The sequence below is a fragment of the Balaenoptera physalus genome, assembly GCF_965194825.1.
Source record: "Balaenoptera physalus genome assembly, chromosome: 7".
Taxonomy (NCBI): Eukaryota; Metazoa; Chordata; class Mammalia; order Artiodactyla; family Balaenopteridae; genus Balaenoptera; species Balaenoptera physalus.
In genome coordinates, this window is record NC_138886.1 from 57,083,241 (window position 1) to 57,097,203 (window position 13,963).

Genomic DNA, 13,963 nt, shown 5'->3' on the forward strand with positions numbered 1-13,963 from the left:
TTTTTGCACTATTTCTCTGTATTAGGTGGGAATGAGTCCTTATTGGCAAGTTTTCCAATGTGGCATGTGGCTGCCCTGTCCTCCTTCAGTCTCCCAGTGACTGAGCGCGGTCACTAAAGAGGGAATCCCAGATGCTCATAGTCCGGAGAAGAGTGCTCCTGGCCTGAATGTGGCCTGTGTTCAGGGACCCAGGCCCAGAGCTCAAGGGCGTGAACTCAAACCGGGCACGGTCTCTCTGCATAGGTTTATAGATGCATCGTTCATGCTGATGCCAGTTTGGGGGTACTTACTTCCTCTGTGAAGTCCGAAGTCCAAAGCCTGGTCCTCAAGCAGCTCATGAGTGCCTATGGTAATGAAAATTTAGGAGTTCTTTCAAATTGCCATCTGATTCTTGATAGGCTGATGATACAGAGATTGAAAGGAAAGATCCTTGATAAACTTCTCATTTACACATACGTGTACAAATTACGGTCCAATGGTGAATTATTTCAGAAAATCAGGCAGATACAGGGTAAATAGACCAACAGGGCAGGGCAGGCTTAGAATGCACTGGGTTATTGGGGTGAAGGGAGGGGTGGGACCAGGAAGGAAACATCTGCCCAGCGGAGGTCAGGTGAGTTACAGATATTGCTCAAGCACCTGCTGGACATTGTGTAGCAGAGCTTTATATGAAGGGATGGGATCTGGGAAGAGGCATTTGTCTATGAACTTGGGCTGGTGTGCAGACTTTCTGCAGAGACTTGACGGCTTTAAGCTTTGAACGGTTTGGCAAATTTCAACCTGTCGTTGTGGGGCTTGTTTGTAACTGGGGTCTTTCTGGAGGCTACTTTTACACTAAATTCTATCACCGACTCCCAAGTGAAGCAGCTTTTCTTATAGGCTTTGCCATTGTTTGTGTAGGGCGGCTGTATGCCTGGGTGGGAACAATGTAGCAGCTTTATATGTTTGCCTGTCCTAAATTTTAGCTCCTTGGATCTTTGTTGATAATTGATGCTGAGAGAAAAGGATGATATGCTCTACTTAACATGGTCAGAACTGGAAGCGTAGAGTTTATAAGTGAAAGCCTAGAGTCAGGTAGATTTAGGTTTATCTTTGCCTCCCACTATTCTAGGAGCACTGGTTTTTTTCCATCTGTTCATTTGGGTACAATGTTACCTGTGTTACAGGATTGTTTTGAATAGATGTAGTGTATATGTATGTGTAGAGTAGTGAGGTAGACTGTGGTGTCACACTTCTCCTAAATGACAAATGAGGTGTACTCCTTGTCTGAATCTCTGAAGGAGACCTGGTGCTCTTCAGAGTTTGAGTAGAACCTGTCCTTGGAGGTAGCTAGCCAGTTCAATAGATAGTAGAGAGCAGAAATTGGAGAAGGAATTTGGAAATAGTAAGATTTATTCTCAGCCTCTGTTATACCAGGTATCCTTAATACTTTAATAACCTCTTTTATTGAAATTATATGACTTTTTATTTTAGCAAAAGAAATTAAGTTTTAACATCATGGCAACCTTGGCCTTGCCCAAAAGAAACTGCTACAGACATATTATTTGCCCAATAATGGGGAGAATTTCAATAGTAAGTTTCATAGGACTTTATTATCACTTATCATGTCTTTGGCTTTTGTTTTGGTGGAGGCTTTCCAGTAAGATTTACTAGAGAATAGTGGAGACACTTATTTAATCAGTTCTAAGACATAGTAAATTTTATTTTTCCAAAGGTTTTATGTCCTTCAGCCTATTCAGTACTCTGAACAGCTCTGGGAGGGTACCGTAGCCCTCAGGCTTTCACGAAGAAAGACTAGGAGCTCAGAAAAATCTCGGTGATTTTTGCCCTGGGCAGTGGCAGAGCCGGAGCCATAATCTGGGTCTTTTTGCCATCACTCATTCTTCTCTTCCATCATCCCTTTAGACCCACAGGTCTAGGCATGTCAAGGGATTCGGCCTCAGTTATTTCTGAAAGATAATATCAGTCAGAAACAAAGATAAGACTTCTCCAAATGTAGGAACTTCAGAGGGATGGTTTGTTCCTAAATTTGCAAGCTCATTCACTTTAAAAATGATTCCTATAATATGGTGCTCATTTATTACTTCATATTCATTACCTCAGTAATGACTTTTAAATAGGACTCTATTATTAGAGTGATTGGACTGAAGTCTGATTGGACTAGAGTTAAGAGATTGCATCACTATAAATAGAGTGAGATAAAATATTTTACATGATTTGATTGAACTTTTATGAGGTCTTGTAAGTTGGAACCTAGGATCTTCTCTAAAAGGATACTTACTTTGAACAGTTTCCAAATAGCAAACTTCCTACTGTGGGGTTTAAGTTGTAGATAGAGTGGCTACCTTGGGGAATTTGGGAATTAAATTATTTCCCCTGGCACTTTCAATTCTATTACCTGAGGCAGAACTTCATTAACTGCCCCATCAACAATTTTCCTGACCCAAAATCTCAAGGAGGTAAGATCAGGACACTGATTATATTGTCATCTAAAGACCAGAATGAAAACAGAACAGCCCTGAAAGTTTTTAGTGCATAAGGGGACTATTAGACATGGTTGTCTGTGAGGCCGTTGGCATAGTTATTGGGGAAGGCCTTTTGGGTATACATAAATAAATTTAATGTCCCTCTTTAATAGCACCATGAAGAGGTTGAACTAGTTTTAAAGACATTGCCATTTCCTCATGATTGCATAAAAATAGACCTAATCTCTGATATTTAGAATTTGATTATTAGAAAAGTATATGGGAAAAATACATAGTTGGTAAAAATGCTAAGCAGTTGTGAATTACAGTGAATTAATAAGAGATTGGTAAGTTTTAATAAAACTGGAATCTTTTCCTGTCACTTTAACTTTTATATCAGTGACTCAAACTTTTCTGTCTCTTTCTATCACCAGCCATGTTGGGTTACTGTTATAAAACTACATTATTCCAGCAATTTTACCAGAGTTTGGATAAGTATTTTTAGCAGTTATTCTTTGTTTAAAATTTCCCATCAACATAAGAGGCTAATATTTAGTTGAAGAAGCAGTAAAAGCATAATGATCTGTGGCTTAGAATAGTGCTAAGAATTTTCCCAATAATTAGAGCTGAATTTTCAGGAAATGATGTATCACATGCCAAAATTGAAATGGGTGAGGATGAGAGAGGGATGACAGAAGATATATTTTGTTAGTGGTGTCTTGAGATGATGTCTGATGTTTAATATGACTTCTTAAGTAATGTACAAATAAACAAGCAAGCTAAAAAACAGGAAACCCCCAAAATTAAATGGTGTGCCAATGATGGAAAGCATGCTCCAGATCATATGCTTTGAATCAATGATTTTTCTTACTAACAGCAAATGGGCAGTGGGGCCTTAATTCTCTGTCATTTGGTACAATTTTATACTAATGTTTATATAGAGCCACATTACGTTGGTAGTAATCTTAGATAATTAATCATGGATCTGTATAAATATATGTGTGTGTGTGTGTGTGTGTGTGCGCACGCGCACGTGCATGCCTTGGATAATTGTTGCTTTATTTTTTATTTCTAAGTGAATTAAAATACACAGTGTAATAATTTTGGCAGACGATGGTTTGAGCAGTAAATGTTATCTTTATGAGTTTATTAATGTTTGCTTTTTTTTTTTCCTCTCTCTCCCCTGATTCCAGGGTGTGGATGAATGGAACATAGCTCACCTAAACACGGTCTTGGATGTGGTTGAGGAAGAGTGCGGTATTTCTATTGAGGGTGTAAATACCCCTTATCTCTATTTTGGCATGTGGAAAACCACATTTGCGTGGCACACCGAGGATATGGACCTCTACAGCATTAATTATCTCCACTTTGGAGAGCCCAAGTCTTGGTAAGTTGCATGTTTAATATTCATTTGCTTTGGAGTTTTGAAATTTGGGCAATATGAACCCATTGAAGATGAATTTTTTCCCTTTATCTGGTGGATTCAGATTTATATGAGCTGTAAGAAAGTTTTTTTGACTGTAACAATTAATTATTACAGAGTCTTCCACTCTGCCTAGGGTTTTGCTCAAAACCATAAAGCTAATGGTGACTTGTATATCTAAAATTGCCTGTAGACCACTTTTGTGGGCCATGGATTGATAGGTATTTAGTCTCGAAGAATTTGTTTGGGACTTCCCTGGTGGCGCAGTGGTTAAAAATCCACCTGCCAATGCAGGGGACACGGGTTTGAGCCCTGGTCCGGGAAGATCCCACATGCCGCGGAGCAACTAAGCCCGTGCACCACAACTACTGAGCCTGCGCTCTAGAGCCCACGAGCCACAACTACTGAGACTGCGCTCTGGAGCCTGCGAGCCACAACTACTGAAGCCCACGCACCACAATGAAGAGTAGCCCCTGCTCACCGCAACTAGAGAAAGCCCGCGTGCAGCAATGAAGACCCAATGCAGCCAAAGATAAATAATAAATAAAATAAATAACTTAAAAAAAAAAAAAGAATTTGTTTGGCATCTTTACTTCTCTGAGATTTGCTGGAAGGTATGCGGGCAGCAGTTAGGAGTGAAAATCAACTTCCTGGATGTAGAGTATCAAGTAATCCTAATGATTTTCTGGTCTAGTCCCCTCTGAATAAATGACAAGTTCCATTTAGTATGTGGTGGCTAGAGGGAGAGGAGGGATGAATCAGGAGGCCTATTATCGCTCTTTGGATGATGGATGTGGGGAAAAGAATAAGTTAATGTGAATATGTGTTCTTAACTTGGAATTTCCTGTGTTTGTGAGCCTCTTCATCTTTCTGAGCAACGATTTTAAGATTTATTGCTCTGTAGAATGCATCATATGTAATGCATCATATGTAATGCATTATATGTAATGCATCAAATAATTACACATTTGTAATTATTAGTCTGTCAATCACCCTGGAGTCCTTTGTGGTCAGCCAGTTTCACGTTTAAACTTGTTTTTGTGGGTTTTAGTCTTAGGAGAGTTTCAATATCAGTTGTATTTTGTAAAGTACACATACATGCAGAATAATTCAGAGACAGAAGCATATGAAGTATCTACTTGACAAGCCAGGAAATATGATGTTTCTGCTGGTATTCTGTTGGAACAAGATAGGATGCTCTTCAGGTGCTTGTGTTAGCCCAGTAGCTTTCTTGCCTCCAGTTTAAAGATAATGGCCTCTTTTCAAGTTCTCCTGCTGATTAGGTGTTGAGTACAGTGTATAATTTCTATCCCCATCTTGCCATTAGTTGCCCTTGAGGTTTTATCATTTGGCGAAGTGTGAAGTTGTAAGCTTTCTCCAGCAAATTCAAATACAGCAAAAGTTCATAATGATCAAAAATGACATTTAATCAGCAGGAAAGCTTTAGGAGCAAGGGCAAAGCTCTTAGGACATAGAAGAGAAATCCAGGTATTGTCTGGTTTGCTATGGAGTTTTAGGATCTGAAAAAAGTTAGTGAGAAGCTGTGTAACTTATCTTTAACAGTGTTTTACTTACACATTTTGTTTGATAAATTCTAAGCATTCTGCTCTCTTAATGGAATAAGTAAAACGTAAACATTTTTAATAGGTGGTCTAGGACCTAGAGAGTCTTTGGTGACAGAATGGGGCAAAGAAATAATTCCTTACAAGGTGTTTGTCGAGGACCAGCTGTGAGCACAAACTTTAGAACCTGTGAGTCTGTCATATTTCTTCAGCACCCACTGTAGAGTCTGTTGGACGGTCATCCTTTAGTACTTTTGGGACTTGGCTTTGAGAGGCTCAGAGAAATATTGTAAACAATGTGTAGGCTCCTGGGCAGTTTTTTAGCTGCATAGTTATCCCCATGATCGTTCCGATCCTCTCTTTCGTTGTGGATAAAATTATGTGAAATTGGTAGATTCAACATCTTGCTGAAATCTAGTCTATAGGCAACTATATACTATACTTCCCTTAAGAAATCTGAAAAGTTAGGGAATTCCTCAGCAGTCCAGTGGTTAGGACTCCGTGCTTCCACTGTAGGGGGCACGGGTTGGATCCCCGGTCGGGGAACTAAGATCCTGCAAGACGTGTGGTGCAGCCAAAAAAAAAAAAAAAAAAAAAAAATCTGAAAAGTTAGTGGCAAAGCTCTCCTGTAGGTTTGGAGAAATTCATGACAATGCCTAGGACATTAATTTGAGTTTTTAATATCGGAGGAGTCGAAATGAAGTCTCTCCTTTCTTATTAAGAAAGGTGATTCCCCCCCACCCGGGACAAGGATTGTCGTGTCCTAAAGATTGCTTAGAGGAGAATATTCTGTCTGGGATAAGACTGATTATAGAGTCTTGTGTCTTTGGGAGAGAGCACCACTGTTTATGAGTGAGAATGAGTACGCTGGATTCCAAAGTATTTCTTTCTCTCTGGAATGTATTTATATTTTCTGTATTTAGTTACTCTATTAGTTTTTAAGCATATAGACTCCATTATATGCATTAAGAGTAGATTTATAATATCACTATTATCTTTAACCTTGGCCATTATTTATAATGATAAAAAAATAAAACATAGCAGTGAATTATGACAGTTAATCTACATTCCATTTACTAGGATAACTAGTGTAGGACAAGAGTGATATAAATGACTCTAAGGATGTTTCCCAGTAGATTTATGAACGATTATATTACCGCAGCATAAATAATTTTGAGGTAAACTTTATTATCATTAAATTTCACTTCAGTAGTCATCATAACATATTTGAAGTCAGCTTTGAAAGGTGGTAGAAGCAATACAAATTCATGCAAACACTGAAATGTGTGTGGCAGACTCAGACTCAAGGGAACAGCGATCAGGGCTCCAGTCCTTACTCTGCCACTGACGTGTGCGGCTTGGGGCAAAGAACTGTACTTCTGTGACCAGTTTCCTCACTCACAAAAGGGCAAGACTAATCAGGATGCTCTCCAGTGCTCTAGCTCTGTAATGTGTGATCACAACTATTGGAATATTTTTACCTAATCTACAAAGTGAGAGGATGACAAGGTGACGTAAGGTTCTGCGTGTGTGTGCGCGCATGCCTGCACTGGTTTCCTTTTCCGGTGTCCTCTCCTTGTTCATTTGTTTGTTTGCCGCTCCGCAAGGCTTGCAGAATCTTAGTTCCCCGAAACCGTGCTCCCTGCCATGGAAGCGTGGAGTCCTAACCCCTGGACTGCCAGGGAAGTCCCTGGTGTCCTCTCCTTGTTGAGTTACCTTTACTCTTCTCCAGGGGTGCCCTCTCTCATGCTTAACATCTCTGGCCCCGGCAGTGTGTCTTCCTCCTCTCTGGTCTTATAGTCTGGCATTTAATTTCAACTTCCTTCTCTTCTTCAGTTCTCTCAGGCACCAAGTTCTGGGTGCGATTATTGCAGAGACTGCCTATGATTCTCTCCTTACATCCATGACCGCACTACTGTCCTCTGCCCGAGTATTCCATAGATTTTTGCCTGAAGGCTTCCTGGACCATGCGTTGCCCCACCTTAGACATCTGCCTTTGCACCTTTCAAGGGGTTGTGACCACCCCTGCTGGCCCTTTCCTGTGCTTGCTTTGAAGTTCGGGGCTGTGTTTGCCTTTGAATCATCAGCACTTAACACAGGGCCTGGCTATAGGATTGATGCTCTGTAAGTAATTCTCATTTTGAATCAAGAGAGTTTTAAATTGTTTTGGATCAGTCTGTTCAAGGGCAGACAAGATAATATATAAAATGTTCTATAAAGACTCTTGTCTCAAATGTAACTGTTAAGAGCACCAAGTTTCCAGAGATATCTGAGTAGCTGCTGATAGGCCTGGCTCCAGGTAGAAGCCGTGAAACATGCTTTTCCGTGCACAACATGTAGCAGATTTTGCTGAGTTAAGTGTTCATGAACATGGGTTCGTACTGAAGAGACTTTAGAGGAGCTAATGATTTATTTAAACATTTCTGGCATGAAGGTTTAAGGAAAAAAGAAAGCTTGAAGTAGGCAGATAGAAAACTGCTTTGGCAGTCGGTGGTAACATATTTATTTTCTGGGAATTAATACTGACTTTGGAGCCAGAAGACCTGTTTTAAAATCCCAATCTGTCACTTACCAGCTGAATGACTTAGAGCAAATCACTGTACTCCTTTCATCATGAATTTCTTTAACTGCCAAATGGAGGCGTGATTTATTCTCTATCTACTTAATAGGGTTTCTAGGAGGGTCCAGGGATATACTGTGTATACAAGTCTTTTGTAAAGTGTAAAGAACTATACAAATATTCATAATTACTATCGTCTTAATAACATTATAAAAATAAATAATTTTTTGGTCATAGTAATTACTTAAAGCCTGAACTTGGCATGATGTATTTCTGTATATGATAGAGTGGGAGTTTCAAGGATAAGCAAAATATAATTTTCTTTCCCAAGCATCATGTGGTAGTGGTTAATTGCTGGGGAAATAGAATTTAGATGGTGCCTTGAATCTTTCTTTCTGAGATCATGTCCAAACATAATGAATAAGTTACTTTCAGATTTAGTACTCTGTAGAGAATGAGAAAGGTAAGGTTTAAAAGGACATGTCTTAAGCTATGAAAGGTCTAAAATCAGGAAAGAAATTTCTCCTGGATGTTTTTTAGAAAAATTAAGGATGGGCTGCAGCATTTTGGACTTGGCTAAATTTTATTCAGTAAGCTGTGCGATTTTGTTAAATGTAGCAATAAGGAAGTGTCAGATTATTCAGTATAATAATATAAACTTAGTTCCATGCTTTTTCTTTAGATCGATTTGTTTAGTGCTGTGTAATATTTAAGAGCACAGGTTTTTGCACCAGAGTCTTGTGTTTTGAGTTCTGGCATTGCTTTTTTACTTAGTATATCACCCAGGACAATTATTACATAGCCCCCATGCTTCCATTTTCTCTCCTAAAATACTCACATGGTTTGGTGCCCACCTTGTAAGGTAGTTGTGTGGATTAAATAAAATACAAAGCGTATACCACAGCTCCTGGCATATCGTAAGTGCTCAATGGATGTTAACATTTCATACGTTTACTTAACAAATATATATTGCATGTCTTATGTATAAGACCTTATAGATCCTGTATTAATAAGGATTCTTTGTTCTAAATGACAGAAACCCAATTTAAGCAAAAGAACATTTGGCAGTGTGTATAATCGCGATAAGCTAGAAGCAGGGTTCAAGCCCGAGAGCGGATTCTCGCATTGGGTGTCTGTCTCAGCCTGTCCCTTCTTTTCTCCCCACCGCCCCCCCCCATTCATTCACTCCCTCCCATCTCACCCTTACCCCTTCTTGCTGTTTTTCCTTTTCCTTTCTTCCTGGGGTAGAGAAGGAGCTCTTTACTTATAAATAAATATTTGATTATTGCTGAATTTTAGAATTCAGGGCTGTCTTTTTAAAAGAACAAATGAATTGTATGTCATCAAGTTGACCTGAGCTTGTTTGTTGTACATCTTCTCCATTACAGTGTGAGCTCCCAGAAAGGGAGACCCTCACTGTCTGGCTCACTAGCGTGTCTCCAGTGCCTGCAATGGTATCTGGCATGAGCTTGGCACACAGTGGGTACTCAATAAGTATTTGTTCAATGAATGGTCTTACTGAAGGAATTACTTATTGAGGTTTTTTCCTTTAAACACCCGGAGCGGAATGTTACTTTAGGGATTGGACAGCTTGATACTATTTAATGATACACTGAATTAACAACATACAGTACTAACTCCTGTTGTTGACTTATCTGTTTAGTAAGTTTAGACTCATTAATGTATTCTAATTGGAAATGTTAAGACTAACTGAATAATGGTAAAAGCTGTATCCTTCTGATGGTTTGTATAGAAAAAATACTCTAGGAATTAACAATGGTTTGCTTCTGGTTTTAATTATTCTTCCTAGAGAAATATGACCTCTAAATAAGCAAAATACCTACTGTGTAGCATAGGGAACTCCACTCAATGTTCTGTAATAACCTATATGGGAGAAGAATCTGAAAAAGAAGAGATATATGTATATGTATGGCTGAATCACTTCGCTGTGCACCTGAAACTGGCACAGCATTGTAAATCAACTATACTCCAATATAAAATAAAAATAAAACAAAGAAAAATAGACTTTTATAAATATTTTTTAATTGAAGTATTAATAAAATTAATTGCATAAGTTACTTTGATCACTTCTAGGCATATCTATGTATATATTTGAGATAATATTATTTAAAAAGGTTTAAAAAATTGGAACTATACCCCAGAAATATGGTATTAATTTTGTACTCAGCTGCTAGCCGTATTTGTAGGAAGAAAGAGAGTACAGAGATAACAGGAAGTAAAAATTTTTACTGATCAGATGGATAATATTTTAGTTAGACCTGAGCCTGATTTGGAGATAAAACACAACCACACTGGTGCACACACACATACCTGCAGTCCAGACAGTGAGTCCTGAAGACCCCTGCTCAGCACCGAGTTTTTTAAGGAAAGTCAGTGAGGTCTAGTGTTTGTGATTTTGAAAATAAATCTCACTCATTTCCCTGAAGTGATGAGATGTAATGCCTTTTCACTAACTGATTGGCGACTGTGGGTTCTCATACAGGAAATCAAAACTTATATTAATTAAGTACTTTTGATACTCCTGATAAGCATAGCAGGGGCTTGTAAATTCCTTCAGGATGCCTATTTCCTTGTTGCTACTCTTTCACTTAAAGCCACAACCATCACCACCTACAAGAACCCCAGAAAACCCTTTAAATGAAAAGAGATTGCTGAATCAAATCCGTAACTCTTAGGGAAAAATCAGAAGGTTAATGCAAATTTATATACTATGTAGTTCATGGAAAACAAGCATTAGTGCTGTTAGCCTTGCTAATTACTGTGGCAGATATAGCAGTTCACAAATTATGTTGCTTAACTTATCTTTTTCCTCCGTATTTCTCTTCCTCCTTTTCAGACTGTTTAATATTGCCTTTTAGATAGCACTTTGTAGAAAATATTTATTACTTAATATTTGTTTTATAAAAATTATTCTTTGACTTGAGCATATAGGAAAGCAGCTTTTTTTTTTTTTTGATTGCCCTTCTGCCGGTAGGCTTACAAATGGATTTATAAACGCTACTTCTGTGACCCCAAATGTGTTCATTCTTTGTCAGCTTACTTTTCAAGGTGTAGGTCTTGACTAGGATGGTGAAGTATGTTCTTTATCTTTGGTGACTCCATTTCATTTAGTGTGTACCTTTTATGTGTGCCGGGAACTGCGCTAATCATTTTAAGAAATCATTTCAGGTAATCCAGACAACAGATGTTTCAGGTAGGTGTTTTTTGGCCACATTTGTAAACTAAGAACTCTGAGACTGGTGCTTAGTGAGTCTTGCAGCTGGGATTTTTAACTTTTATTTGTCTGACTCTTCTCATAGATTTAAAGAGAAAAGGAAAGAGTAAAGGTGAAGGAACAGGCAAGAAGAAAGTGTGCCTGTCTTTCTTGTTTATACCATCAACTTTCTTTTAATGAGATTTTCTTCAGAACCAAAAGAGAAACCAGCCTCTTATACTTTGGGACAAAACTATGGCATAAAAGAGATTTTCAGAAGGGTGAAATGTGGCTAGATTCTAATCTTGTTATAATTGATAGCAGTTATTTGGATGGGGGAACCATTGGAGTTGAGAGTGGGAGAGACCACTGGCCCAGCTTCGTTTGCTTCAGATTTGTTCTTTAGATATCCCTGGGAAATCTACTTGAAATCAGAAAGAAAACCCCACATTTTAGAAAGAACGAGTTTTACCTTGAGGATTTTGTCTTCCTCTAGGGAATGGGTGATGATTCTTCAATTAGATGCTTACTTTCAGTCCCCTCAAATGAAGTTTTGGAAAAAGCAAGTCTGTTCCTGTTGAGAGCTAAGAGTGCTTTGTCTATCAAACCTGTCAGATAAGAACTGCTAGGATGGGGACCAGCCTAACTTCTGAAGGCTATAACACAATCCTTACTCTTCCAGTATTTCGGGTCAACTAATTTTTACTTTAATTTTCATGCATTTCCTCATGTTATTTGGAACCTTTTTATTTATTTATTTTTTTAAAATTTATTTTTATTTATTTATGGCTGTGTTGGGTCTTCGTTTCTGTGCGAGGGATTTCTCTAGTTGTGGCAAGCGGGGGCCACTCTTCATCGCGGTGAGCGGGCCTCTCTTGTTGCGGAGCACAGGCTCCAGACGCGCAGACTCAGTAATTGTGGCTCACCGGCCCAGTTGCTCCGCAGCATGTGGGATCTTCCCAGACCAGGACACGAACCCGTGTCCCCTGCATTGGCAGGCAGATTCTCAACCACTGCGCCACCAGGGAAGCCCTGGAACCTTTTTTAATCCATTTAAAAAATAATGTCTGCATTGGATGTCTCTGGATCGAGAATGTTTTGTTGAAATTGTCTTGGCTCCTTGAAATATAAACTCACTATGAATCAGCTTAGCCAAAAGGAAGAATTTAATTGGCTCACATAGCCATGAATGGTCAGAAACATCTGGAACCCTTGGAAGTTGCCAGGGTGTGTTGGATCCTGGGCCCCACTTCTCTTTGTGTGTTGCCTTCATTTTTCTCCCTGGCTCATATATTTCTCCCTGTATCACTAGAAAGGAAAGCTGCCCCATTTGGGGAGGGACCATGGAATCTCCTGGCTTGGATTCTATGCCAATCTCTTGTTTAAATCACTGAGGCCAAGGATAGGAAGGTATTGGGATTGTCCTGGCTTGGGTCACAGGCCTGCCTCTGTGGCAGTGAGGGCAGAGGCACGAAGAATGGCAGCCCCCATTAGAATTACATGTTTGTGTTTGGAGGAGATGGTTCCCCATTAAGAAGGAGAGTGCTATTACCTGAATTATGCTGCACGAAGGGAATAAAACTCGATGTCTCCTACAGATACAAGGCAAAGAAAATCCCAAATAAATGTTCAAGTATTTGCTTAAAAATTTTAGGAAGGCTGATTCAATTACTTTAACTGGCTCTTAACTTATTTTCTGTAAGATTTGAAAAGATGTCCTGTGGGGTTATTTCCTTAAGATGGAATGAATATATATATTTAAGATATTAAAGTTATTAAAATGTATGTTTGTTTAACTTATTAAAAGCATTTCTAGCAATTGATCAGTAACTTTTACCCAAAGTAGAGGCAATTGGCAAAAATAAATCTTTACACTGGACTTGAAACTAAAGAATCTATAATTTGTTAAGTTTTTTTCTGACTACTTGAACCAAAATTGCTCTTTTCTCATGACTTAAATAGTCACAGTATCTAATAGTTTTTCTACTTTATTATGTCCTGTACTAATAATCAGTTTTACCACTTTTTTATGTCCTGTTCTTTCAGAACTCTTTTTTTCATTGGTTTGTGTGTTTTGGTCTTGTTTCCACAAGGAGACTTGCTGCATCTTGAGGGCAGCACCACAGCACCTTTGTCAAGCCAGGCACCACCGTAGGCTCATAGGCCTGTTTAATTATTGAAGCAGGATTCTGCTTCTGTTTTTTGGGATCTGCTAACTTGTATATCACATATCTACAGCATCATGCTTTTTTTTTTTAATTTTATTTTTAGTTTTTTTACTTTTTGTATTTTGGCCATGCTGTGCGGCATGCAGGATGGTCCCCCGACCAGGGATCGAACCCGGGGCTCTGCAGTGAAAGTGCCGAATCCTAACCACTAGGCCCCCAGGGGGCTGTGCGGCATGCTTCTTTCAGTCTTTATTGATCTTTTTATAATACTCTTTTTGGTTTCTTATGGGTAAATATTACAAAATTAACCTATAAAATAATATAGTCATGTATCTTGTGTGATACCTTGTATAGAATTGACCTGATGTATAGGAAATTTTTAGAAGTTACAAAAACCTGTTAGAAAGTTTTAGACACTCTACTATATTTTGACTGTCAGCGATAATAACAGATTTGATAGCTTGCCTAAGAGAAATCCACAGACAGTACACTCCAAATTTAATATAGCCAAATGTTGTGTCCACCCCTTCTTCCCTTCCTCCAAATGACTGATTACTTGTGGGGGCTCCAT

The 13,963-nt window shown here is 38.8% G+C and overlaps 1 protein-coding gene across 10 annotated transcripts in view; it reads left to right on the plus strand.

Moving 5' to 3' along the window:
• Positions 1-13,963, plus strand: part of KDM4C (lysine demethylase 4C) — a 431,040-nt gene that overhangs the window by 103,379 nt on the left and 313,698 nt on the right. For all 10 annotated transcript variants that reach the window (XM_082470884.1, XM_082470885.1, XM_082470880.1 and 7 more), the window contains one exon: positions 3,659-3,852. In XM_082470884.1, the coding sequence (XP_082327010.1) occupies positions 3,659-3,852 (194 nt within the window). The remainder of the gene's footprint in view (positions 1-3,658; positions 3,853-13,963) is intronic.